Consider the following 23,774-nt stretch of genomic DNA (forward strand, 5'->3'; position numbering starts at 1 on the left):
TACACAGTTATCTAGCATTCCTCCATAAGACCACTAAGCCAGTACTAATATTTGGAAAATTAATGATACAGTTCTCTCTGTCTTGGGGGTTTAGCTATTTTTTTTATTAAAGAGACCATACATGTATCTAAAATGAGATTTAAAGGATGTGGCCAGAATGCCATACCTGCCTTTTTTCTCTTTTTTTAAGCCAAGTGAGTTACAATCCCTACAGTATTAATAAAACAAATGACATCTAACCAAAGAAATGATTTTGGAATTTTTTGTGAATTGAGGAATATTATCATGTTTTTGGAATAAAAAACATTTTTACTGAAGCCATTTTTTAATAATAGAACAATGTGGCCCCCAATGACCATGCAAATTACACAACGGTGTCTAACAATAACATTAATTTAGATGATTGTTTTCATCTGTTATTGATTCAAGGTGGATCACTATAACCCATATATCATTGTAACGGATAAGACTTCACACTTTGCAGTGTGTTTCAATCGATGAAACCACTCCAGAGATAACAAGGTAGTACTCCCCAAAGGAGAGCTGAAATTGACAGTTCGGTTTGATGATTGACACTTAATAATTCAAAAACTGTCCATAACAAGACAATCAGCTGCTAATCCTACTCCACTAGCATTAACTGAAACAAATCCCTCTATCGGTGGTGCAGTGGATAGCATTGTTGCCTCACAGCAAGAAGGTCTTTTGTTTGAATCTGGCCTTGGCCTTTCTGTGTAGAGTTTGCATGTTCTCCCCCTGCGATAGATTGGCTGTCCAGGGTGTATTCCTGCCTCTCACCCAATGCAGGCTGGGATAGGCTTCAGCATCCCCCGTGACCCTGCCCAGGATAAGCGGGTATAGATAATGGATGGATGGATTGAAGGAACTGGAGAAGTAGCGACAGCCAAAGGAACATTTATCCGGAATGGGACTCAGTCAACGAAGCCGCTTACAAAGAGTCTAAACTTGATGTAGCCTATTTGTGGTTTACGAATATTGCTATTATTGTAGAGAGCACTTCCTACTCGTGTAAAGTGGTAAACAATGATGTGTTAAAGTGACAAATGGAAGCAGATTGGCTTGCGGGTTAGGGGAATAGCCACTGAAAGATGCTGAAGTTGGCTTCTAAATCCCAGCTCCTGATTCGGAACTGCTGGTCCACCTTAAATTGGCTGCATTATGCGATTATGCAAAGGATATGTTTCTAAAGGTGAGTTAAGAAATTGAACAATGGTGGGAATGTAGGGTGGGTAGGGCGGCAGTGTAGTATAATGGGTAAGTAACTGGTCTTTTAACCTAAAGGTCACAGGTTTGATCACGAGTAGGACACTGCCTTGTATCCATTGCTTCAGTACATATCCAGCTGTATAAACAGATGCAATATAAAAGCTATGTAATAGTTGTGTAAGTCGCTCTGGATAAGGGTGCCTGCTAAATGCCTGCAATGTAATGTAATGAATGCGATGAAATGCATATTTATATTTTTATTTAGGCTATGTTCACTTCGCATGTATTTTAAAGGCTGTCATTTGGAAATATCAGTCCCAAATGTCTCACACATTTTTTTTTCTCCACAAAATCCGCCTCAACATGCTGTTACTTGTATATGCGGAGGAAGTAATGTACATGTGAAATGAAGTGGATGGAATATTACTGCACTGTTTTCAAATGATACTTTAAACTTTATATATACACCAAAACAGTAATATAGGCTGAAAAGGGGCATTTTGCAGTGCAGTAGTTCTCTCCTGATTTGGATTAAATATTACAGTAGCATTTTCAAATAATTAATTTTTGGATTGGAATTTAAAGGCTTCAAATTATCGACTGCATGCTGCCGTCACCGGGGTATTTGTGAGAAGCTTTGCATCAGTAGTTTTTTATGTTTTGTATGAATGAATTTGCCAATACGTTTCTATTGTAAATGAACGCGTTTATTGCTGTATCAGTAAAATTTGTATTTTTTATGTATAGTGGTCATGCTTTTGATGAGCACCTAGTTCCTTAAATCCCTATTATAAACAAATCTGAACTAGTGGTCTGTTGGGAGCAGTGTGGTGTAGTCATGTGGTGTCCCCTGTAGGCTGAGCTAAGGAGTGCTTTTAGAACATTTGGTCTACACACTCACAGGCATGTTTGCCTGAATGCAACAGCAAGTTACTGTTGGTTTGATAACTGCAACTTCCACATTCTGTAAATGGACTGGTTCATACAACCTATATTCTGACCATGTCAGACAGTGTTGTTATTCACACTTTTTCAGAAGTAGTTAAACTCAAAGGTGGTACAAGACACTGTCTCTCATAGAGAGGGGTTTTATCCAAGAATTCAGTGACTTAATGAAATAGGTTTCCATGGCTGAGCAGCTGCACACAAGCCTAAGATCACCGTGTGCAATGTAACGTGTCGGCTGCTGTGGTGTAAAGCACACCGCCATTGGACTCTGGAGTAGTGGAAACACGTTCTCTGGAGTGATGAATCACACTTCACTATTTGGCAGTCTTACGGATGAATCTGGGTTTGGTGAATGCATAGTGCTATGTGGAAAGTTTGCTGGAGGATGAATAATGGTCTGGGGTTGTTTTTCATGGTTTTGGCTAGGCCTCTTAGTTTCCAGTGAAGGGAAATGTTAATGCTATAGCATACAATGACATTCCAGAGAATCGTGTGCTTCCATCATTGTGGGAACGGTTTGGAGAAGGCCCTTTCCTGTTTCAGCATGGCAATGCCCCTGTACACAAAATTAGGTCCATAAAGAAATTGTTTTCTGAGTTTGATGTGCAAGAACTTGATTGGCCTGCACAGAGTCCTGACCTCAACCCAACTGAACATCTTTGGGATGAATTGGAACACAGACTGCGAACCAGGCCTTATTGCCCAACGTTAGTGCCCAACCTCACTCCATATTAATGCCTGTGGTTTTGGAATGCAATGTTCAACAAGCACATGTGGGTGTGATTTTCGGGCATCTACATATTCACCAAGTAGTATATGTTTCTCCTTGGCCATATTATTCAGAGACATTGCATTTATTTTCACTATTATGCAGATAATATTCAATTATATCTTCTGTTGAAACCCAATGACCTTTCAAACCTGTCCCCTTTAGTTATCTGTCATTAAGGACTGGATGTCAACTAATTGGCCCACATCATTTACATCACTCAAAAATGGTATTTTCTTTAGTACAATGTTTGTGCTAATTTGCGTCATTGAAATAAATATATTTGCTATTTTTATTCTTTAGATATGTTGTATGTTTACATTGTGGAGTGTTGGAGTGATAAACTGCAGGATCATATGCTTTAAAAAACAATAGACACAAACAATGACCAATTTTTTGCCATAATTTGGCTCAAAATGTCTCGAAAACCAGCAGGACAACTGTGGATAAAATTGGACCTGGTTGGGATGGATGACATCATTGCCAACAATAAAACACATAATATAAAAAAAGGTGATTACAAAAGGAAATACATCACAAACCAGCACAAACAAACTAGACTATTTTGGAGTTTTGGTGTTACTAGGGGTGGAGCGTGGGATCACTCATTAAAAAGTAATGTCATATCTAAAGAATACACTTAGCAAATGTTTTTATTTCAACGGCATGCACCAGCACAAACAAATGAGACTATTTTGGAGAGATTTAGAGGTACTAGGGGTGTACAGTGATGTCAGCCTATGAAATACAATCTTAAACCGTACTGGGATAAATAATAATTCTTACAACACAAACCAGCACAAATACAGCACAAATGAAGGACAATATCTTAATTCATGTTCTGATAATATGGGGTGCTAATTTCACAGAGCTTGCCTGAGGCTCTGCCTCATTTCACAAAGCCATTGTTTGACCATGTCATGTTCCCTATATTTCGCTGCGTCGGCTTATAATGAAATAAATATAAGGCAATTATTTTATTATTGCTTGATATTTTACTGTTCATTCTTTAATTTATTCATTTAGTTTTATGATTCTTGTAGTTTTAAGCATGGAAGCAAAATAAGAAAGCTGTTTTACCTGCATCCCCATTTTTTCTTGTTCTTTTGATGTTTTACTTCAAGTTCTTTTAAAGCTTTAAGTTCTTACCAGGCTCTTTTAAACTTTTATGGTTCTTGTTCTTTTAAGTGTGGAAGTGTGGAAAAAGAAAAAAACATGTTTTACCTACATACCCTGGAATTTTCCTATCTCTGTGTTGCCTGGCCCTCAGCCCACCGTCGTCTGAGTTCACTTAGCCCAGCCCGCCATGTCGGAGTAGCAGGAGAACTGCCACTCTCCTACTTCACTCCGGCTTCTGGGATCAAGTCAGGTAGGTCTATCTCTGCATCGGCCCTGGTCTGTCAGATTTCTCCACGGGGATCTTGCACTAATTTCATCTTTTACATTTTAAATTAAATATATATATTCTATTAAATTATATATATATATTCACATCATCTTTAAAGTGACAATCTCGAAGATTTCAGTTTCGTTCTCTATGGCGGTGCCAATGGCGAGAAGCGGTAATTGCAGGCGTGTTTTTGGACCTCACTTCCCATAGATCTAACCGGATCCAACCAGTGTCGCCTGTGTGACGTCAGTCAGTTGGCACGCCAACTATAACACTTACTATTTACTGAATAAAAAACAGTTGTTATAAAAGTAACGTTATGCACATACTCATTTGTTGTCTAACATTAGGCTAACTCAAGATGTCTTTACACTGCCGAGCTGGGTTAAAATGCCGTAGCAAACCTGGGGTAGAATTAGTGATGATCAATTTCGGGATTCGCTGTGGCTCGTGCAATTATGTATCTCGTGCACAATAAGCAGTCTTTTTTGTGAATTGTTGTGTGGTATTTTTGAAACAACTGCCTTGCAAAATGTTACCCCTGGTGTTTCTGGTTTTGCTAGCTAAACTGTTCGAGAATAAAGCTGAGCTGGGTGTTAAATTAGCAATCAGAACAAGAAGAATAAAACAAAAACAAAGGAGATTTCATCAAAAAGGGTATAAAGGCTGAAGGAACATATGAGGAAGCGTAATAAAATAATAACAATGCTAATCCATACTGCTGTATTCTTTTATTTCGTTTTCTCCTGCACGACGTCTTCAGAAATCATACCCGGCTCTGCTCCACATACCCCGGCTTTATTCCGATCATTATAATATATTGATGAACTCGATGGCAATGTAAATAACGGTAACGTTAAGGCCAGTTCAGATCAATGATTTGCAACGAGGCGAAACGGTTTTAGAATGTTGTAGAGAAAATTGCAGCGGTGTGAACTGGCTAGAAGCCCTGCCCTGAAGTTTTAAAAGACCGCCCTCGTCAAATCGTCAAGTGCAGTTTTAGAACGTTAACAATCAGACGTCTTGGAATTTTGAAAGTTGCACCCAGTCTCGTTACGAATCATTGATCTGAACTGGCCTTAAGTTAGCTACACTGCAACGTTGCAACAAGGTAGCATTGCATTCGAGAGACAGTTTGCGAGGTTGGTACCGGTCGGTAGCGTTAGCTAGCGTTTTTTGTTAGCCGACATTAGATTGTGTTAATTACATTAGCTAGCTAGCTAACGCAACGTTACCTGATATGAGAGATGGATACTGTGCGCAACGTTGTCTAAACTAATGTTGTCTTTCTTGACATGGTCCGGTAGCTAGTGTTAGCTGTGCAAATAGCTATGTAATTTAGTTACATTGTCATTAAATGTAATACAAAATGTACATCAACAAATAATATGATCTCTCATGTTACACAAAAACATTTTAGGGTTCCATAACTCCCCCAACCCCCCCCCCCTCCCCTTCTCTGTTATTGTAACGCATGCAGACACCAGAAAAAACAGTACGCCACTCACACACAAGTGAGTTGAAGAGCGAGCCTGTTGCGTTAGTTCCGCCTACCCTCTCTGGCGGACCAACCACTGATGGGTGATGAAAAACGCGTCACTAACTGTGCGCCGCTTGTGATTTTTTCCCGGGAATGTCACCACAGACACCAAGTTTTTAAATCATGAATTATGATAATAATAATAGTATAAATTAATATAAAAATAGGCTCAATCACCATTGCGTTACCCAATGCAGCGATAGATAGTGACTTAAAAGACATTTATTTTAATGAAAATCTTCAAGATTATTACTTTAAATAAGTGAATGCAATTCACTTATGGTTATCAGTTTGTATTAGCACACATATCATATAATGAAATATTAATCATGAAAAAGCAGTTTTTAAGCAGGTGTACTCAAACTTTTGACTTGAAAGTATATCATAATATAGCCCAGTGCAGTGCAAGTGATATTTTAGAATCAGGTCAAATGATACAATTTTAGCTGATCACTTCAGCAGTCAAAACTAGAATTGTGAAGAAAGGCTTGTGTGTGCGTGCAAAGCGAAGTGGTGCGAAAGCATGTGAACTAAGCATTACACTGACTAAGGTTGGCAGGTCTGCATATATGGGCATTTTACAAAGTGTTTAATAAGCATCACCTTGTCCGAGTGCATAAAACGGGGCAATTCGGCACTGGTGACGATATCGGTAGAGTTGACAGTCTACCATTGCAGGCTTTGAATGGGGGTGTCTGTCTATAGGTAGGCTAACCGTGTGGCTAGGCTAACCGGCGAAGGTCTTCTAGTTTTCCCACGTGGAAAAAAATAAGGTTAGCTGACCTTACAATTCATATGTGTATGTGTTTGTGACAAGTGGTGCTTTTGTTTCAAGCTGCTTATTTATCAGGTAAACGACATAGAACAACACAGGCACACATTATTATACGAAAATAGCGAAAAATCTATGGGCAACCTGACAATACTAGAAATGGGTACTCTGTGCTTTGTGAAGATGAGGAACATGAGAATCCGAGAAACTCTGATTGCCCAAGCTTGGATTCAGACTAGATCCTTTAAATCGGTGTCTCTGTTGTCCGAAATGTCAATGTTTTTCCTGCTGATGACAAAACCAGGGTTAGATATGACATTTTTTCTGTTTGTGGCATTTGTTGTGTTACTTGTCCCTGGTTATTAGAACTCGGGTTGGCTTTTGGGATGTAATACAAATATCTTTGCAGATACTCTAAGCTGAAAATAACTAGACTTGGATGTTACCCTCCTGTGCTCATTGTAATTGTAACGCAACACGTTACAGTTTGTTGTCCAATGAAGCAAAAAACTGTATTTCTGCCTGAATTTGCTTTAGTGTAATCGATTGGCCTTGATAATATACTCTTAGTAGGTGATTTTAACTTGCATGTTCCTGAGTTCCTGAATATTTTACATTATTTTGATTTTTATCAAGAGGTTACAGAACCAACTCACAACCTTGGTTACACTCTGGACTAAGGCTGTCAAAAGTGCCATGAAATTGAGTTTGAATATTAGCTTTCGTAATTAGCTAGAGTTCGAATATATTCGAATATCATTTGCCTATAATTTAAAAAAATAAGCTGCTGATTGTCGGGCGCGTGATGCAGGTATGCACGTGACGCTCCCTCTAAACTGGTCTGTGCCTTATTTTCTACAAGCGGGCAGTAGAATAGAGGACATTGGTGAACTTTCATACTAGGATAGTACATCTAGGGCCTCATTTATAAGACGTATTTTAGATCAACTGTGTGGCGCGTACGTAGAAAATCACGTCAAAGTAGTGATTTATAAAATTTCAACATGACTCGATTTGACCGTGGAAACGGCTGTGGCTCTACGCCAGGTCTTCAGTTGACTGATGCACGCAAGTTCATTTTATAAATGAGCCCCCTGCAGTTTCTATAGCCTAATGCGCAAATGAATAAAGCATGGATGTAATCATTTTGATAATACTTGCCGTGGATGCAATTTGCCACAACTCGGCATTTATTAATCACAATAATAGGGAAATGATTGTTTATAGGAAATCCCTGTTTATTTCTTAACACAAAAACCATTCAAATGGCTAATACCTGTAGCTTAAAACAACATAAACAAACTAAACAGAGTAAGTAATTTAACTTATTTTATCATCCAGTTTTATCAAAATCTTCAGAACAGAAAGGATACATAGCCTGCCATGGGGACATTATTTAGCCTAAATTGTTAGCTGACCAGATCTGTTGAACAAAGTAAAAAAAGAGACTGGCTCACGAGGCTAGCTGACCAGTAACGTTAGGTGTCCATGGAGCTGAAAGTATCACCGGAGGCTATTGGCAAGGAAAACCAGACGATACACTTGCTCTGGGTCCAGGGCAGAACGTTTTTTGTTGACAGAGGAAGTAACGTTAGCACAGGAAATGAACTTTGCGTGCATGAACATGATTCGCCGCATGAAATTAAAGCCTGTATATTCATGTTAATTACAAAACGCGGGATCCAAAACTAATATTCGAATGCTCAAATTTAGGTTCGAACTTAAAAAAAGAAAAGATTTTCAAATACTTTTCGAACATCGAATATTTTTTGACAGCCCTACTCTGGACTAGGACATTTCTAGGGGGTTAAATATTAATTTACCTTTAATTACTGATGTCATTTTATCAGATCACGACTGTGTGTTTTTTAATACAATGTTGTGTATTGAAAGCAGTGATACTGTGTGCAAAATTAAACAGTGACATAAGTGGTGTAACTCAGTCAGGTTTGTGGACCTCCTTGCTCAGTCATGCTTTTTCAGTAGAGTTGGGATGGTGTTCTTTAGATTAAAAGCCTTACCATTTTTCTTATGGCGAAACAGTTAAATTTTTATTTCATCTGAGCAGAGAACACTCCTCCAAAAGGTGTGATCAACTGCAGACACCATTCTGTTTTCTTTTGCCGAACTTGGAGTAGGGGCTTCTTCCTTGCGCAACAGCCTTTCAGGCCATGGCAATGTAGGATTCTCTTAATGGTGGATGTAGATGCTTTGGTACCTAATGCCTCTAACTCCTTCACAAATTCCTTCGCTGTTGTCTTGGAGTTTTGCACCGAAGTTCATTCAGCCCTAGGAGATAATTTGTGCCTCCTCCCTGAACGATGCAGCGTGTGTGGTCCCAAAATTTTTATATTTGCATACAATTGTTTGCACAGATGCTCATGGTACCTTCAGTTGTTTGGAAATTGCTCCTACGGAGGAACCAGACTTGTGGAGGTCCACAATGTTTCTTGACTGAGTTGCTTGGATTTTCCCATAGTATCAAGGGAAAAAAGGCAGAGGCTCTAAAGGTAGGTTCTCCTCAATACAGCCACAGGTGCCAATTAACTCCCAATTAGCTCCAAATGATGACAATTGGCCAACCAGAAGCTTCTAAAAAAGTAATTACATCAATTTCTGGAATCTACAAGCCCAGAGACTTTACCAGTTTAAAGAGACAGTCAATTTTTGACCCACTGGAATTCTGATACAGTGAATTAAAGATGAAATAAATCTGTGTCTAATCAATTGTTTTAAAATTACCTCTGATGTGAAGAAAGTAAATGCTCTAATTGACTTGCCAAAATAAATGTATGGTAACATGAAATTACATTACATTACAGGCATTTGGCAGACGCTCTTATCCAGAGCGACATACAACAAAGTGTATAACCATAACCAGGAACAAGTATGACGAAAACCCTAGAGAGAAGTACTGGTCCAAGTGCAGGGAACAACCGCATAGTTCAACTTGGACCCTGAAGGTTAAACTGATTAACACAACGAGAACAGCAACAACGCAGTCTATGGAAAAAATACAAGCAGTAGTTAAGACAGGTGCATTAACTAAGTCACCTACGAAACAGCTACCTAGTTACAACTCTAAGCTTACAGTCATTTAAGAGATTACAGGGAGGTAGGGAGGGATGGGGAGAGGTGCAGCCGGAAGAGGTGAGTCTTCAGTCGTCGCTTGAAATGGGTCAGTGTCTCAGCTGTTCAGACCTCCACGGGGAGGTCATTCCACCATCGTGGGGCCAGAACAGACAGGAGACGTGTTCTGGAAGTGCAGGTGCGAAGAGGGGGAGGTGCCAGGCGTCCTGAGGTAGCAGAACGGAGGGATCTGGCTGGCATGTAGGGTTTGAATATCTTGTGGAGGTATGCTGGGGCTGATCCCTTGACTGCCTGGTATGCTAGGACCAATGTTTTAAATTTGATGCGAGCTATAACAGGCAGCCAGTGGAGGGTAGTGAGCAGGGGAGTGACATGGGAGTGTCTGGGGAGGTTGAAGACCAGACGAGCTGCAGCATTCTGAATGAGTTGCAGGGGTCTGGTGGCAGATGCCGGTAGTCCAGCCAGAAGAGAGTTGCAGTAGTCCAGGCGGGATAGAACCATTGCTTGGACCAGGAGCTGGGTTGAGTAGGTAGTGAGAAAGGGGCGGATTCTCCGGATGTTATACAGGAAAAATCTGCATGCCCGGCTTACTGCTGCGATGTTCTTGGAGCGGGACAACCTGTTGTCCATCACCACTCCGAGATTCTTGGCACAGGGTGATGATGTCACAGGTGTCCCCTAGGGAAATGGAAAAATCGAGGAGGGAAGAGGATAGAGCAGGAATAAAGATTAGCTCCGTCTTTCCCGGGTTGAGCTTCAGGTGGTGATTGTCCATCCAGCTCTGGATGTCCCTCAGGCAAGCGGAGATGCGGGCAGGGACCTGTGTGTCCGATGGATAGAAGGAGAGAAAGAGTTGCGTGTCATCGGTGTAGGAGTGATAGGACAAGCCATGGGCAGAGATTACAGGGCCAAGGGATCTGGTGTATAAGGAGAAGAGAAGGGTACCGAGGACTGAGCCCTGGGGAACTCCGGTGGTGAGGAGACGGGGTGGTGATACCTTACCCGCCCAGGCAACCTGGAAGGAACGGTCAGAGAGGTAAGACTCAATCCAGTCAAGGACTGTGCCGCAGATCCCTGTTGCTGCCAGGGAGGACAGGAGGATAGAGTACTCCACAGTGTCAAATGCAGCGGAGAGGTCTAGAAGAATCAGGACAGAGGAGAGGGAGGCTGCTCGTGCGTCATGGAGTGACCGAGAGGAGTGCAGTCTCGGTCGAGTGTATGAAAGTTGTGAAAAACTGAGTTTGAATATCTTTAGCCTAGGTGTATGTAAACATTTGCCCTCACCTGTAGGTGGAGAAAAACAAAACTGCAGATACGCCATGAAATTTATAAGGAACAACTGTGCAACTGCAATAAAACTGTACATAAAACAAGGTAGGCATGTTTTGCAAGGGTTACAGCCAAAAATGTTAAGTATCCCAGAATAATGTTTGCCACTATTGATTTCTTGATCAGTCCAGTATTTGCTAATAACTGGTCTAGCCAAGCGTTATCTTCAAAATGTGAAGAGTTTGCATCTAAAATAATACAAACCTGTGCAAACTCAAAATTAGACACTCCAATTAGAGTGTATGATCAATATGAGCTATTTCTCTCACAAATGAAATCCTATACCTGTTCCCTACCTGTTTCCTAGATCCTATTCCAACAAAGTTTTTTAAATATGTCTTTGAACGTTTAATCAGCCAGTGCGCTGAAAATAGTGAATTGCTCTTCAGAGACTGGTAACTGATGCTCTAAAGACTGCTGTGGTGAGACCATTACCATTACCAAATCTTCTTTTTCCTAGCTAAAATTCTAGAAAAAGTGGTCTTTTACCAACTAACGATGATTTTCATTCTGGTTTTTGTTCAAACTATAGTAAAGGCCATGCTGGTGAATGTAGTAAATGTCCTCAGACAGAGTATTGATGCAAATAATATTTCAGTTTAGACTAGAGTGCTGCATTTGATACCATTGACATTGAAATACTGATACACTGTCTTAAAATTGGGTTGGTCTTTCAGGAACTGTGCTAAAATGTTTTCAGTAATATCTGACTGGGAGGCAATTTTATGTCAGTCTAGGCGATCGTGTTTCCAAGAAGGTTACATGTAGAGTTCCACAGGGATTGATACTTGATAAATGGCTTTACACCTAAATATATCAGTGAATGCTTATCTAAATATGTCCCCAATCGAATCTTAAGATCCTGTAGCGGTGGTCTGCTAAAGATCCAAAGGTAAAGCATACATGAAGTGGAGAGCTAGCCTTTTGTTTTTATGCCCCAAAGCTGTGGAACACTATACTACAATATATTGGGATGGCAGTTATGGCTTGGTGGAGCGGCATGCTCCATACCTATACAGCACCAAGAGTTGGCACTTTTCAGGGTTTCCTCCAGAAATAACCACAATGTCCACAGAGTCTCAGCCCTTTAACCCTCCTGTTCTGTTCATTTTTTAGGTACAGCAAAAATGTTCCCGGGTCAATCCCCATACAGGGGGGGTTTGCAAATACATGAAATGAACCATTTTCATTTAAAATGTTGATTACACCAATTAAGGCCAGTAGAAGAAGTTTCATACTGAAAAAATAATTTTAAGTATTTTTCCTAGATTTTCAAACTTTAAAAAGGGTCAATTTGACCCGCAACATAACAGGAGGGTTAAAACATTAATTTCTGTACCTTCTGACCTCATGTCAACAGACAGAATTCACAAACAACTTCACACGTCCACACAATAAAGCCGCAAACATAAGGGATTTAGCATTTTTTCCTTCTTCTTTTTCTTGCCTGATTACTTCACAAATGCTCCAGGCCCGCCAAACAATACGTCTCCGATTTGTACATTTGGCCACACCAGCCAATCAAAACATCACATGCACACGCGAAATGAACAAATATATTTTTAACCAAAAAAGATTTGCAGCCACTTCAAGTACTTTGTTGGTGGTGCACTGGTAACGCGCGTACTTATGAGAACCTTCGTAGCGCGAGATTGAATCCCACCTCAGGCTCAGGCAAATCTTTAATTCTTTACTCATGTTTATTTGCTGATAATTATCTTTACCTTTAAAACTATTGCTTTTGAAACCTTATAATGGGAAGACATTTATATTCCTGAAATCTATTCTCTATAATTTCACATGCAAATTACGGATGAGAATCGTTTGTCTCCCAGTGAGCATGAGACTGAATACAGACGGTATCTAAACATCTGAAGGGATGGAAATCTTTCACCGAATATATAGACTGTATTATGACATTATGTATTGAGACGTTCAGTAAACCAGGTAGATGTGCTTGCAAAAGGTTTTATAGCCAGCTAGGATATAGGCAGGCCATAAGGTAGTAAAACCTGAGCTGAATTATGGTTGAATTGAGCTAACCTAGTCTTTTATGTCAAAACATGTCAGCCTAGATTTCAACTCCATTAGATGTCTAATTTTCACAAGCAAATAACAGCATTAAAGAATGTCTTGTTATTGCAAAGCTGTTCATGGCCATTTAACTAAGTAGGTGTTTATCATTTTAATCACTTATGCAATATTGACATCCAAATTATATAATGATGTTCAATGCATACGTTTAGCAAAAGTCACATGGGGAGCCATATATATTTCATGATGGCAGATTTATTGATTTTCTTACAAAGGTGCTTAAAAAGGGCCAAGTTACTTGAAACACTTTAGGAAACATTGGGTAGCATTGCTATGGAATACTGCTTATTTATCATTTGAGTGAGCTAAGATAGCCAATATTGTTTCAAGTAACTTGGCACAATTTTGAGATCAATACTTTTAATGGCCAGCCTAGATTTGAAACATTCGGCGCTTAGTTGCATTGCATTAACGTTAGCCTGTAGCTATGTAATGGCATTCATTCATAAGCCTACCTTGCCCAGTGAACGAATAACAATTCCTTCATAAATGAGTTGACACAGATATTCTCCACATTTCAATTAATGCCATTTTTCATTGCTTTTCTAAAGGACACATCAACAGCGAAACACGAGCTGCTTGACATGTCATAATTTCAATGAAATAAATACAGAAGTATGCTATGTGGGTCTGAGAAATCAATTTGCAGTAGGCTAGGGGAGAGCAGGGAAATAACTGGTTTTCATATTTGACTCAATTCTGAAAATATTACTTTAGATAGATGAATCATTTATTCATAGGCTAGAAATAACTTACTTGGCTATGATTACACACCACAATGCAATTTCTAGGACATACTATTCGCTAGGAGTCTTGAGAAGTTCGATTCATTAAAATAAATCTGTATATTCGAGTCAGTAAATCACAATGAATCAAGTTTTCAGGTTGTTGGAGTCATTTTCACATACTTCACCATTAATAAAACACTCACTTGCCAGATGTAGCATTCACATTCTTGTCCTCCCTCTGTAACTCTAGCTAATTATACACTTATGCAGCATAAAAAAACTATAGAAACTATATGTCTTTTCTCCCGTCTAGATGCTATTACGTCAAGATGCCTCTTTATTAGTATGTACGCCTTTTAATCAGTGAAGTTACTAGCTCCAGTCAGCGCAATATGTACAAAGTCTACAACTTAAAATAAATACTGACTGTACAATACCGTACATACATACAGTACATATACACATACAGTTATATGCAATACTTCATTATCCACATAGGGACATTTTCCTAGCAGCATGTAATACTAACATTTATAAACAGACATTTATACCAAGAAACATACAATCATTCACACTACAGAAAGGGGGGCTGCGATAGCCTATATTGTTTCATGTACCTTGGTGCAATTTTGATATCAATACTTTTAATGGCTGGCCTAGATTTGAATGAATGACTTATGGACAATGTGTGTGAGTAACTTGCCTTTTTTTTAAACGTTGAAAACATGTTTTTCATCAGATATAATTCCTTTTTGTACTGTGTTAATTCTGACTCAGTGACCATAGTAATTAATATACAGTGGTGCTAGAAAGTATGTGAACCCCTTTGGAATAGTCTGTTTTTCAAATATTTCACACATTAATCTTTATTATATGTTCATCTAAGATACATTTTCTAATAAAGCATGACACGATTAAAGGTAAACACAAATAGTTTTAGTAGTTTAGGTCCCAGTGTTATCTCAGACCATCTAAAATGCTACATCTCTTCTCATTTAGCCATTATTATGTATATCTGCTTGAATATTTAGGATTGTCGCCTTGCTGCATGACTCCTTTTGGCATGGCTACTGGTGATGGAGCACATGGCCTGTCATTCCTCCGTAGAATTCAAAAGTAAAAACATAGAATTCACTGACTTCCTCGTAATGGCAGGGTCACCAGGACCAAAGGAATTAAAGCAGCCCCCAAAAATGACACTCCCATCACCATGCATAATGATAGGTATGGTGTTATAATTGTGGATGACAATGCAATGACAGTGTGAATAACACACCTCTTGTTATGGTCAAAACTATCAAGTTTCAACTCACATTCAAAATTATGTCAGTAGTCCACTGGAAGAATATTTTCTGGACCAGCATATCAAAAGTTGATCAAAAAAGGGTGTATTTTTCGGCAAAAACAATCATTTTGAAGTGGTGTCTTATAGATAGCCAATATTGTTTCATGTTCTTTCGTGCAAAATTTTGATATCAAATGGCAGGCATAGATGTGAATGAATGACTTATATGTGAGTAACTTGGAATTTTTGTACGTTGAAAACGTGTTTTTCGTTGGATCTGAATATAGCCAACATGCTATACAATGACAATTTCATGGTTTTAAGGTTTTTCATTTGAGAAGCAAAGCACTTTTCAGACTGTCACTAAGCACTTGGTTTGCGGTATCTAAGGTCCAGAAGGAAGAATTTGCATTGTGAAACTTTTTTTTTTTTTTTAAACAGGCCAAATTAGAGTAAGTAGGCTAGGCCTAACTGGCAAATCTTTTTTTAAATCGAATATAAATTTAACGCAACAGTGACAAAACGAATAAACGGTCCCTTCTCTCGCTGGCAGCGAACCAATCTAAAAAATATATAATAATAATAATAATAATAATAATAATAAATTATTATTATTATTATTATTATTATTGTTATTATGTCCTTAATCGACGTTTCAGTCTGTGCCGCCATTTCGGCATTTTTGCAGAAATTCAGCTGTATCACTTTAAACTTTGTTCGTCTAGATTATTCCAGGCAATAGCCCCTCCTTCCTTACATTCTTCCGAAGATCTGCCATTTTCAGGACGGGTGATCTGGATAAATAGGTAATGAATTCAAATCGAGTTTATGAAAATAGTATTTTAATCACTACTGCACTTAAATTAATATACCTTCAATGGACGTCGTGTATGGGTTAAATATTTACAGACAATACCGACACTTAGCCTATGTTAAGACAGGGTTCAGGGATCCTTGTCCAGTGTAGAAGCACAATAGCAGGATTCAGGAATTCTTACGAGAGTTCACACAAACTAAATGAAGCACCACTTAGAAAATCAGTCTTTTGAAACATCGAAAACTGGTGTTTTCATTTAGCTAGCTATGTAGGCCAATACTGTAGTGAGATTAATTCAGTTCTTTAGAGTCACGAACTGCGTTCAATTTGTCTGCATCACGAACCTACGTAAGACATGCTCTGAAACAACCGGTAGTTCACTAAACGCATCCGTATCTATTGGTGTGGTTAATTTTAAAGATGATATGTTTATTTATGCCTTGTAACACCTAACAATAATGCAGTTGTGGAGAATTCATGCATGGCTAGGGGGTAGCGTGGTGGTGGTGCAGTATGTCTCAGAAGTTTATTGCCAGATTTATACTCTCTCATTTTCGACACTACTAACCAATGCTGGTATGGATGCAGCATTGGTTAGTAGTGTTGAAAATGAGAGTATAAATCTGGCAATAAACTTCTGAGACATACTGCACCACCACCACGCTACCCCTAGCCATGCATTAATTCTCCACAACTGCATTATTATACAGTACTGTGCAAAAGTCCTAGGCACTCTAAGATTTTTAAATATAATATATAGTATATATTTGGTCTTAGATGTTTATTTTTTGTTTTCTGCATTAGTGTGTAAGGAGAAAAGAGCAAATTTGATATTTCCAAACGTGAATTTTACAAAAAATTAGATTTTACAGATACATTTTTGTATTTTGTTAAATAAAGTAATATTTTAAGTAATAGACTACTTTTCAGATAAAAACTTGATCAAGGGTCTCTGGGATTACCTGGAGAGCCAGAAGCAAGCGAAACAGCCAAAATCTACAGAAGAACTGTGGCAAGTTCTCCAAAATGCTTGGAACAACCTACCAGCCATTTTTCTTATAAAACTGCCGGGCAGTGTACCTAAGAGGATTGATGTAGTTTTAAAGGCGAAGGGTGGTCACACCAAACATTGATTTTATTTAGTTTTTAACTATTTACTGCTCTTTATATTCTTTTTTTTTTTTCAATATTTATAACCTTTCATTTCATTATTTTTGAAAGGATCTTAGCTGTACAGCATTTTTTTTTACAGTTGCCTAAGACTTTTGCACAGTACTGTATATGTATATATATATATATATATAGAATCTAGTTAGGCCTATGTAAATTTCGAATTCTGTTCTTTTTTAATAAGCCAGTAAAATCAGTTGTTTTTATGAATATCTCTGGGACCATTGTAATGACATTATTAAATTCTGTGATCTGTTTTATTAACAAAAGACTTATGAGACATCAGTTGGTTGTTTTAACCTATTTTTATTCTTGATTTCTTTTTCTTTTCTCTCAATTTGTAATCGCCAGTTGTACTTATAGGCCCATCCTCCATCAATTTGTGGAGCACAGACAAGCACTGTACTGCCAGTTACAGCTTCTTTAGACTTCACAGAATACCAGTTGAACTGCACAGCCATTACACTGGAGTAGTACACTTCATGTGCAGCTGGTGCAGGCAGAAGAGTTGCAGAATCATGAGATGAGGACAATTCCTGATGACTGAAACCCTTTATTTGACCATTTATAATTGAGGGCGGTGGTTCTGGCGTCATACTGTATACTGATGAATTGTCTCATCAGAATAGGCCATCTGGCGGCCCATTATGTGCCTTTTGATCAAACAGCACATTTTAAGGTATGTGATTGTTTATCTTTTCCCCACAGACCTGGTGAACCATGGCTCAGAATCAGGTTATCTTGCAGTTTCACTTTTCCACTTTTGGGGAGTCCATGCTGCAGAAGATGAACACATTGCGCAGACAGAGTCGGTTCTGTGATGTCACAGTACGGATCAATGATTTGGAGGTGCTAGGTCATAAGGTGGTGTTTGCAGCTGGGTCACCATTTCTGAGGGACCAGTTTTTCCTTCAGGACTCTCGGGAGGTACATATCTCAATACTGCAGGATGCAGAGGTTGGGCACAGGCTTCTTCTCTCCTGCTACACAGGGACCCTGGAGTTCCCAGAGCTGGAGCTTGTGAATTATCTCACTGTAGCCAGTTTCCTACAGATGGGCCACATTGTGGAACAATGCACTCAAGCCTTGGATAAATTCATCAAGCCCCATGTGGGATTTGAAGTGCAGTCTACTAGACCCTCTTCACATGAAAGTGGGCAGGAACCTCTCAGTGTGGAGACAGACAATGAAGAGGAGGGCAATGGCAAAGATGATGATGAAGTGATAATTAAACGGTCTCCCCTTCCTAGACAGATTAGAGATCAGGTTCATGGGGAAGAGAGCTCCATCACCATAGTGAAGGTAGAATCTGTGTGTGACAAAGTGTCTGAAACGGGTAACAGCCTGCAAGGCCAGTTCTCCAGTCCAGGTCAGGCTGTCTCAATGCATTCCCCTGAGCCACAGCACTCACTCATCAACTCCACAGTGGACACCCGGTCAGGTGAAATGCCTGTATTGCCCTTGCAGGGGTACACATTTAACCCTACAGCCCCTCTCCCAGGGAAAAGCACCCTTGGGGGACATTTGAGGAGTACAGATAAGGGCCTGCAGTGGTATCACCAGTGCCCAAAGTGTGCCCGGGTCTTCCGCCAGTTGGAGAACTATGCCAACCACCTCAAGATGCACAAGCTCTTCATGTGCCTTCTATGTGGCAAGACTTTCACACAGAAGGGCAACTTGCACCGGCACATGCGTGTCCATGCTGGAATCAAGCCCTTCCAGTGCAAGATCTGTGGGAAAACTTTTACCCAGAAGTGCTCTCTGCTAGATCACCTCAATCTGCACAGTGGAGACAAGCCCCACCGCTGTAATTACTGTGACATGGTGTTTGCTCATAAACCTGTCCTCCGAAAACATCTCAAACAAATTCATGGCAAGAACAGCTTTGATAATGCCAAGGAGCGCAGCCTACTTGAGGGCACCAATGACTTTGAGTAAGGGCTCCAGGACTGCAGTAAGCCTGTTGTAATGGAGGATAAAACGTAGTTCAGGGTTTGACTATGATGGCACACTTACCAGCTTTGGTAAATTGTTCTAATTATTAATTTTAATTGTATTGGTGTATGTTTAATTTATCGTCAGTTCCAAAGAGAGATAATTAGATTATTGTCTAGTGTTGTTTGAATTTAAACCTTATAAAATAAATATTAAGACTTTTCACACAGACATGGACATATGGCTTATTTGATTTTTCCTAGAATGACAGAAACATGAACAGCAGAATAGAAGCCATCATGTGATGTTTTGGAGGAAAAGTCCATTTGCTAATTTATCTGATAATATTGTACAAATGCTTCTGGAGCCAATCATTATTTTTAATACAATGAATTTCTGAACATGCTGAAATCTTTAAATTTCCCCCTCATTATGTCTTGTAAATTGTCATTTAAATGAATGTGCACTTATTTGTACAAAAGCATATCTGTGAACAGCCTACATATTTTCCCTTTTGTAGAAATACCTCGTACTTCGTATATGAAAACCAAAAATATGTTACCAGTTTCCGTGTCTATTGTAAAATTTGCTCGTGAAATGTTGAATCTGCATGTGTGCATTCAGTGACATATGTCAACAAAAGTTGCCCCTTTTATGTTTTGATTTTGAGACTTTTCTCACACAGTTTGTGCAGTCCAGTTCACACACAAATAGCTGGCTGTCTAATTCTTCTCTGGTTGAGGTGGTGCTCAACCTAGGACTAGTATATGGCAGCGGTGAGAGACCAAAGACACAGGTTGGTAACTAATGTTAGTTTAGTTTTATGCAGCTAACTGCTGTGAGGTGATGTGACCTTTCTAGTTAGCTAAAGTACCCATCGGCCAGCTAACAACCTGCAGTTCATAAGATTCTTATTGTTTCTCTTTCATAAATAATGGATTTGTGATGATCATATAAGAATAGTTAACTTCATTTATACCACATTCTTCTCAGATGGTAAGATGAAAAACACAGTTATAAGTTACATTAAATAATTTAGGAAACATTGAGTAGAATTGCTTTGGAATAGCGCTTGTTTAATTTGTGTGATGTTTGTTGTAACTTGGCCTTATTTTGACAGCAGGCCTATATTTTACAGGTTTTAATGAAAGGCTTGTAGTCAGTGCTTTGTATGCGTGAGTATCTTTTTGTACATTTAAAATGTGTTTTGGTTGAGAATTTATTTTTCTACTGTGTGTAACTGATAATAATAATGCATATAAATGAATCATAAGATAATTACATCTGGAGAAAGATATGCATACACATACACAGCCTACAAGTTAAACTGTAGCCTATAACTGTTAGTTGGGGTTTGGGTAACTTATAGCAGTAGCTTAGGTGGGTGAATTTCATGATCGGTGACTGCAAAGACAATGATAACGCTGTTATAAATATAGTTTCCCCCCATTATTATGCCCTGAAGTGACCTTTTTTTAAAAATGCTTTTAGAGAAGTAATTCTCTACTTGCACTAAAGTTGTTAGCAAATAGTGTGGACTGACATACAGTTTTCAAGCAGAATGTCCAGTTCTCAAATCATTTGTACATGTCAGGCTTTGTGGTCCTGACCAGACAATATAATGGGTAATTTATGGAGGAAATTTATTGGTAGTTTGTAATGAATTGGCATGTCTGTGACTGGTTTAATTAAGCTGTGGAACTAAGTAGCCAGCCAGCTGTATGAAATAAACAAATGTGGAAAGTTAGCCGGCTACACCATGTTTTGGTTAACAGTAGTGTAACGACTTGCAAATTGAAGTCTGAGCTTTTATAGCCTACCTTGTAATGTTAGTCATGCAGCTATCGGAGTCATACAATGATATTATGTGGGGTTTGTGCGTGAAATAATAAAGAATGCATTTAGATGAAATATGAGTTTCCCACAAAGATTAATTTCATTTTTGGGCGATTATTATTAGCTAGCAAGCAAGCTAGCTTCAATTCCACAGAGAACCAAGATGGCAACCACAACGTTTGTACAACGTTGAAAACCTGTGTATTAGTGTTCTGTAATTGGCTACTTTGATCAGATTTTGTAATTCGAAGATTCAGCTAAATGTCCAATGGGAAGAATTATTTATTTTGGTGCTGGACCATTTGTGACAGGAGACCAGGTGTTTTCCGTGAAGCTCATAAACTCCAGTGGTTACTCAAGGTATTGCAGTTTAATAAGCCTCTGGTGCCAAAAAGCTAATTTCCCTATTAAAGTCCATTCAAAAATATGAATTCACCCTGGGCAAATCAAATTATTTTGGACAGTACTTTTAAGCTGTAAGATATCTTCACATTGAGTCCCACAGAAGAAAATATAAGATTAATTGAATTCCAATTTGGTCCGCATGGTTTTACGTCACAGTGCTTAAACGTGCACACCCGCGCATGAAGGAGTATGAGACAATAATTGACTCATCAATACTGAAAAGGGTTGAACTGAGCGCTGCACAGAACCCCTGTATCAGAATACGTAGAACATTAAATCTTGACCTAGGATTACATGAATCCACCGCCGTTACTGTTTTGATTATATTGTTATTTTGATATTATTACTATTAATATTACTAATAATAGTTACCTGCCATAACTGTCTTGTGCCCATTTTTCATGGTGATCAGTCGTGATGAATAAATAAATGATTAGTAATAAAGCTGGAATATGTTGCTTAAATTAAGATGCTGATATGCTGATTCCACCATATTATTTTGACTACATTTTCATTCTGATATTGCTACTAATGGCCTACTATCATTAAAAAATGTTATACTATTTCTGTCTTTGCATGATGATGGTGCTGATGATGATGAGTAATCACATGAAAAATAAATAGGCCAACATACATTTTTCAAAAATCTAAAAGCTTTATTTAATTTGTCCTTAAATTATTTTTCAGACAATGCTATGGTGCTGATTAAGGTGAAGTGGTGATGATGAAGATGATAAACATGTCAGTTGCAAAGATGGCGATTGTATGAATATGAAATAATACATAATCCTAATTTATCAAGAGTTTACGTAATTTTTGTGTTTTACACATGTATTTATTATTTCCTGGCTACTTCATAGTTCAGTGCGCTCAGAAATAGACTGACCATTACGACAGTGTTTGTAGAGTGCCACTGTTATTGAACGCTTAGCCTATTGCCAAATTCTGGGAGAAACAAAGTGTGATAGCGTCGGCCTATACTGATTCTGAAATATCCTTGTCAGTTGTTGCAATCAGATACTTGACTGCCCCTTTCAGCAGTGTTGCCCAGCACTCATTCTGCATTATGGTAACATCAGGGACAAAAGCTCCATCAAAGATTCAAACCTCACCACCCCACAACCCCTGTCATACATTATTTTCTAATGAAGAGACAGCCAGCCGTGGTTTATTTTGTAAATGTAATCAAAATAGGCTATATTTTAGTGTACTTATTGAAATTGTAATAAGTACATGTTTCAGTATACTTCCTACAAATATACTTTAATACCACATAAAATACAGCAAAAATTAACTTTTGCAACTTTAAACTTTAAACTAATAATTATTGACACATAATGTCAATAAATATGCTTAAGCACATTAAGAAATACACTCCTGGGCAAAAAAATGGGCCAAGCCCAAAATGGAAAAAATTAAAGTAATAATCTCAAAGATTTTCATTAAAATAAATGTCTTTTAAGTCACTATCTATCGCTGCATTGGGTAACGCAATGGTGATTGAGCCTATTTTTATATTAATTATCACAATTCATGATTAAAAAACTTGGTGTCTGTGGCGACATTCCCGGGAAAAATTCACAAGCGGCGCACAGTTAGTGACGCGTTTTTCATCACCCATCAGTGGTTGGTCCGCCAGAGAGGGTAGGCGGAACTAACACAACAGGCTCACTCTTCAACTCACTTGTGTGTGAGCGGCGTACAGTTTTTTCTGGTGTCTGCATGCGTTACAATAACAGAGAAAGGGGGGCTTGGGGGAGTTATGGAACCCTAAAAAGTTTTTGTGTAACATGAGAAATCATATTATTTGTTGATGTAGATTTGGTATTACATTTAATGACAATGTAACTTTACTAAATTACATAGCTATTTGCACAGCTAACGCTAGCTTCCAGACCATGTCAAGAAAGACAACATTAGTTTAGACAACGTTGCGCACAGTATCCATCTCTCATATCAGGTAACGTTGCGTTAGCTAGCTAGCTAATGTACTTAACACAATCTAATGTCGGCTAACAATGAGAAAAAAACGCTAGCTAACGCTACCGACTGGTACCGACCTCGCAAACCGTCTCTCGAATGCAATGCTACCTTGTTGCAGCATTGCAGTGTAGCTGACTTAAGGCCAGTTCAGATCAATGATTCGCAACGAGACTGGGTGCAACTTGCAAAATTCCAAGATGTCTGATTGTAAACATTCTAAAACTGCACTTGGCAATTTGACAAGGACGGTCTTTTAAAACCTCAGGGCAGGCAATGGCTCTGCTACTAGCCAGTTCACACCGCTGCAATTTTCTCTGCAACATTCTAAAGCCATTTCGCCTCGTTGCGAATCATTGATCTGAACTAGCCTTAACGTTACCGTTATTTACATTGTCATCGAGTTCATCAATATATTAGAATGATCGGAATAAAGCTGGGGTATGTGGAGCAGAGCCG

At 38.7% G+C, this 23,774-nt stretch overlaps 1 protein-coding gene across 1 annotated transcript; it reads left to right on the forward strand.

Annotated features, from left to right (window-relative positions):
* Positions 1-15,867: 15,867 nt before the first annotated feature.
* Positions 15,868-21,898, forward strand: zbtb26 (zinc finger and BTB domain containing 26). Its single transcript, XM_064296265.1, has 2 exons — positions 15,868-15,978; positions 17,868-21,898. Exon 2 carries the CDS (start codon positions 17,880-17,882, stop codon positions 19,095-19,097), a length of 1,218 nt encoding a protein of 405 aa, XP_064152335.1. The 5' UTR covers positions 15,868-15,978; positions 17,868-17,879; the 3' UTR covers positions 19,098-21,898.
* Positions 21,899-23,774: the final 1,876 nt, after the last annotated feature.

Source organism: Anguilla rostrata, chromosome 10, assembly GCF_018555375.3.
Source record: "Anguilla rostrata isolate EN2019 chromosome 10, ASM1855537v3, whole genome shotgun sequence".
NCBI classification, from domain to species: domain Eukaryota; kingdom Metazoa; phylum Chordata; class Actinopteri; order Anguilliformes; family Anguillidae; genus Anguilla; species Anguilla rostrata.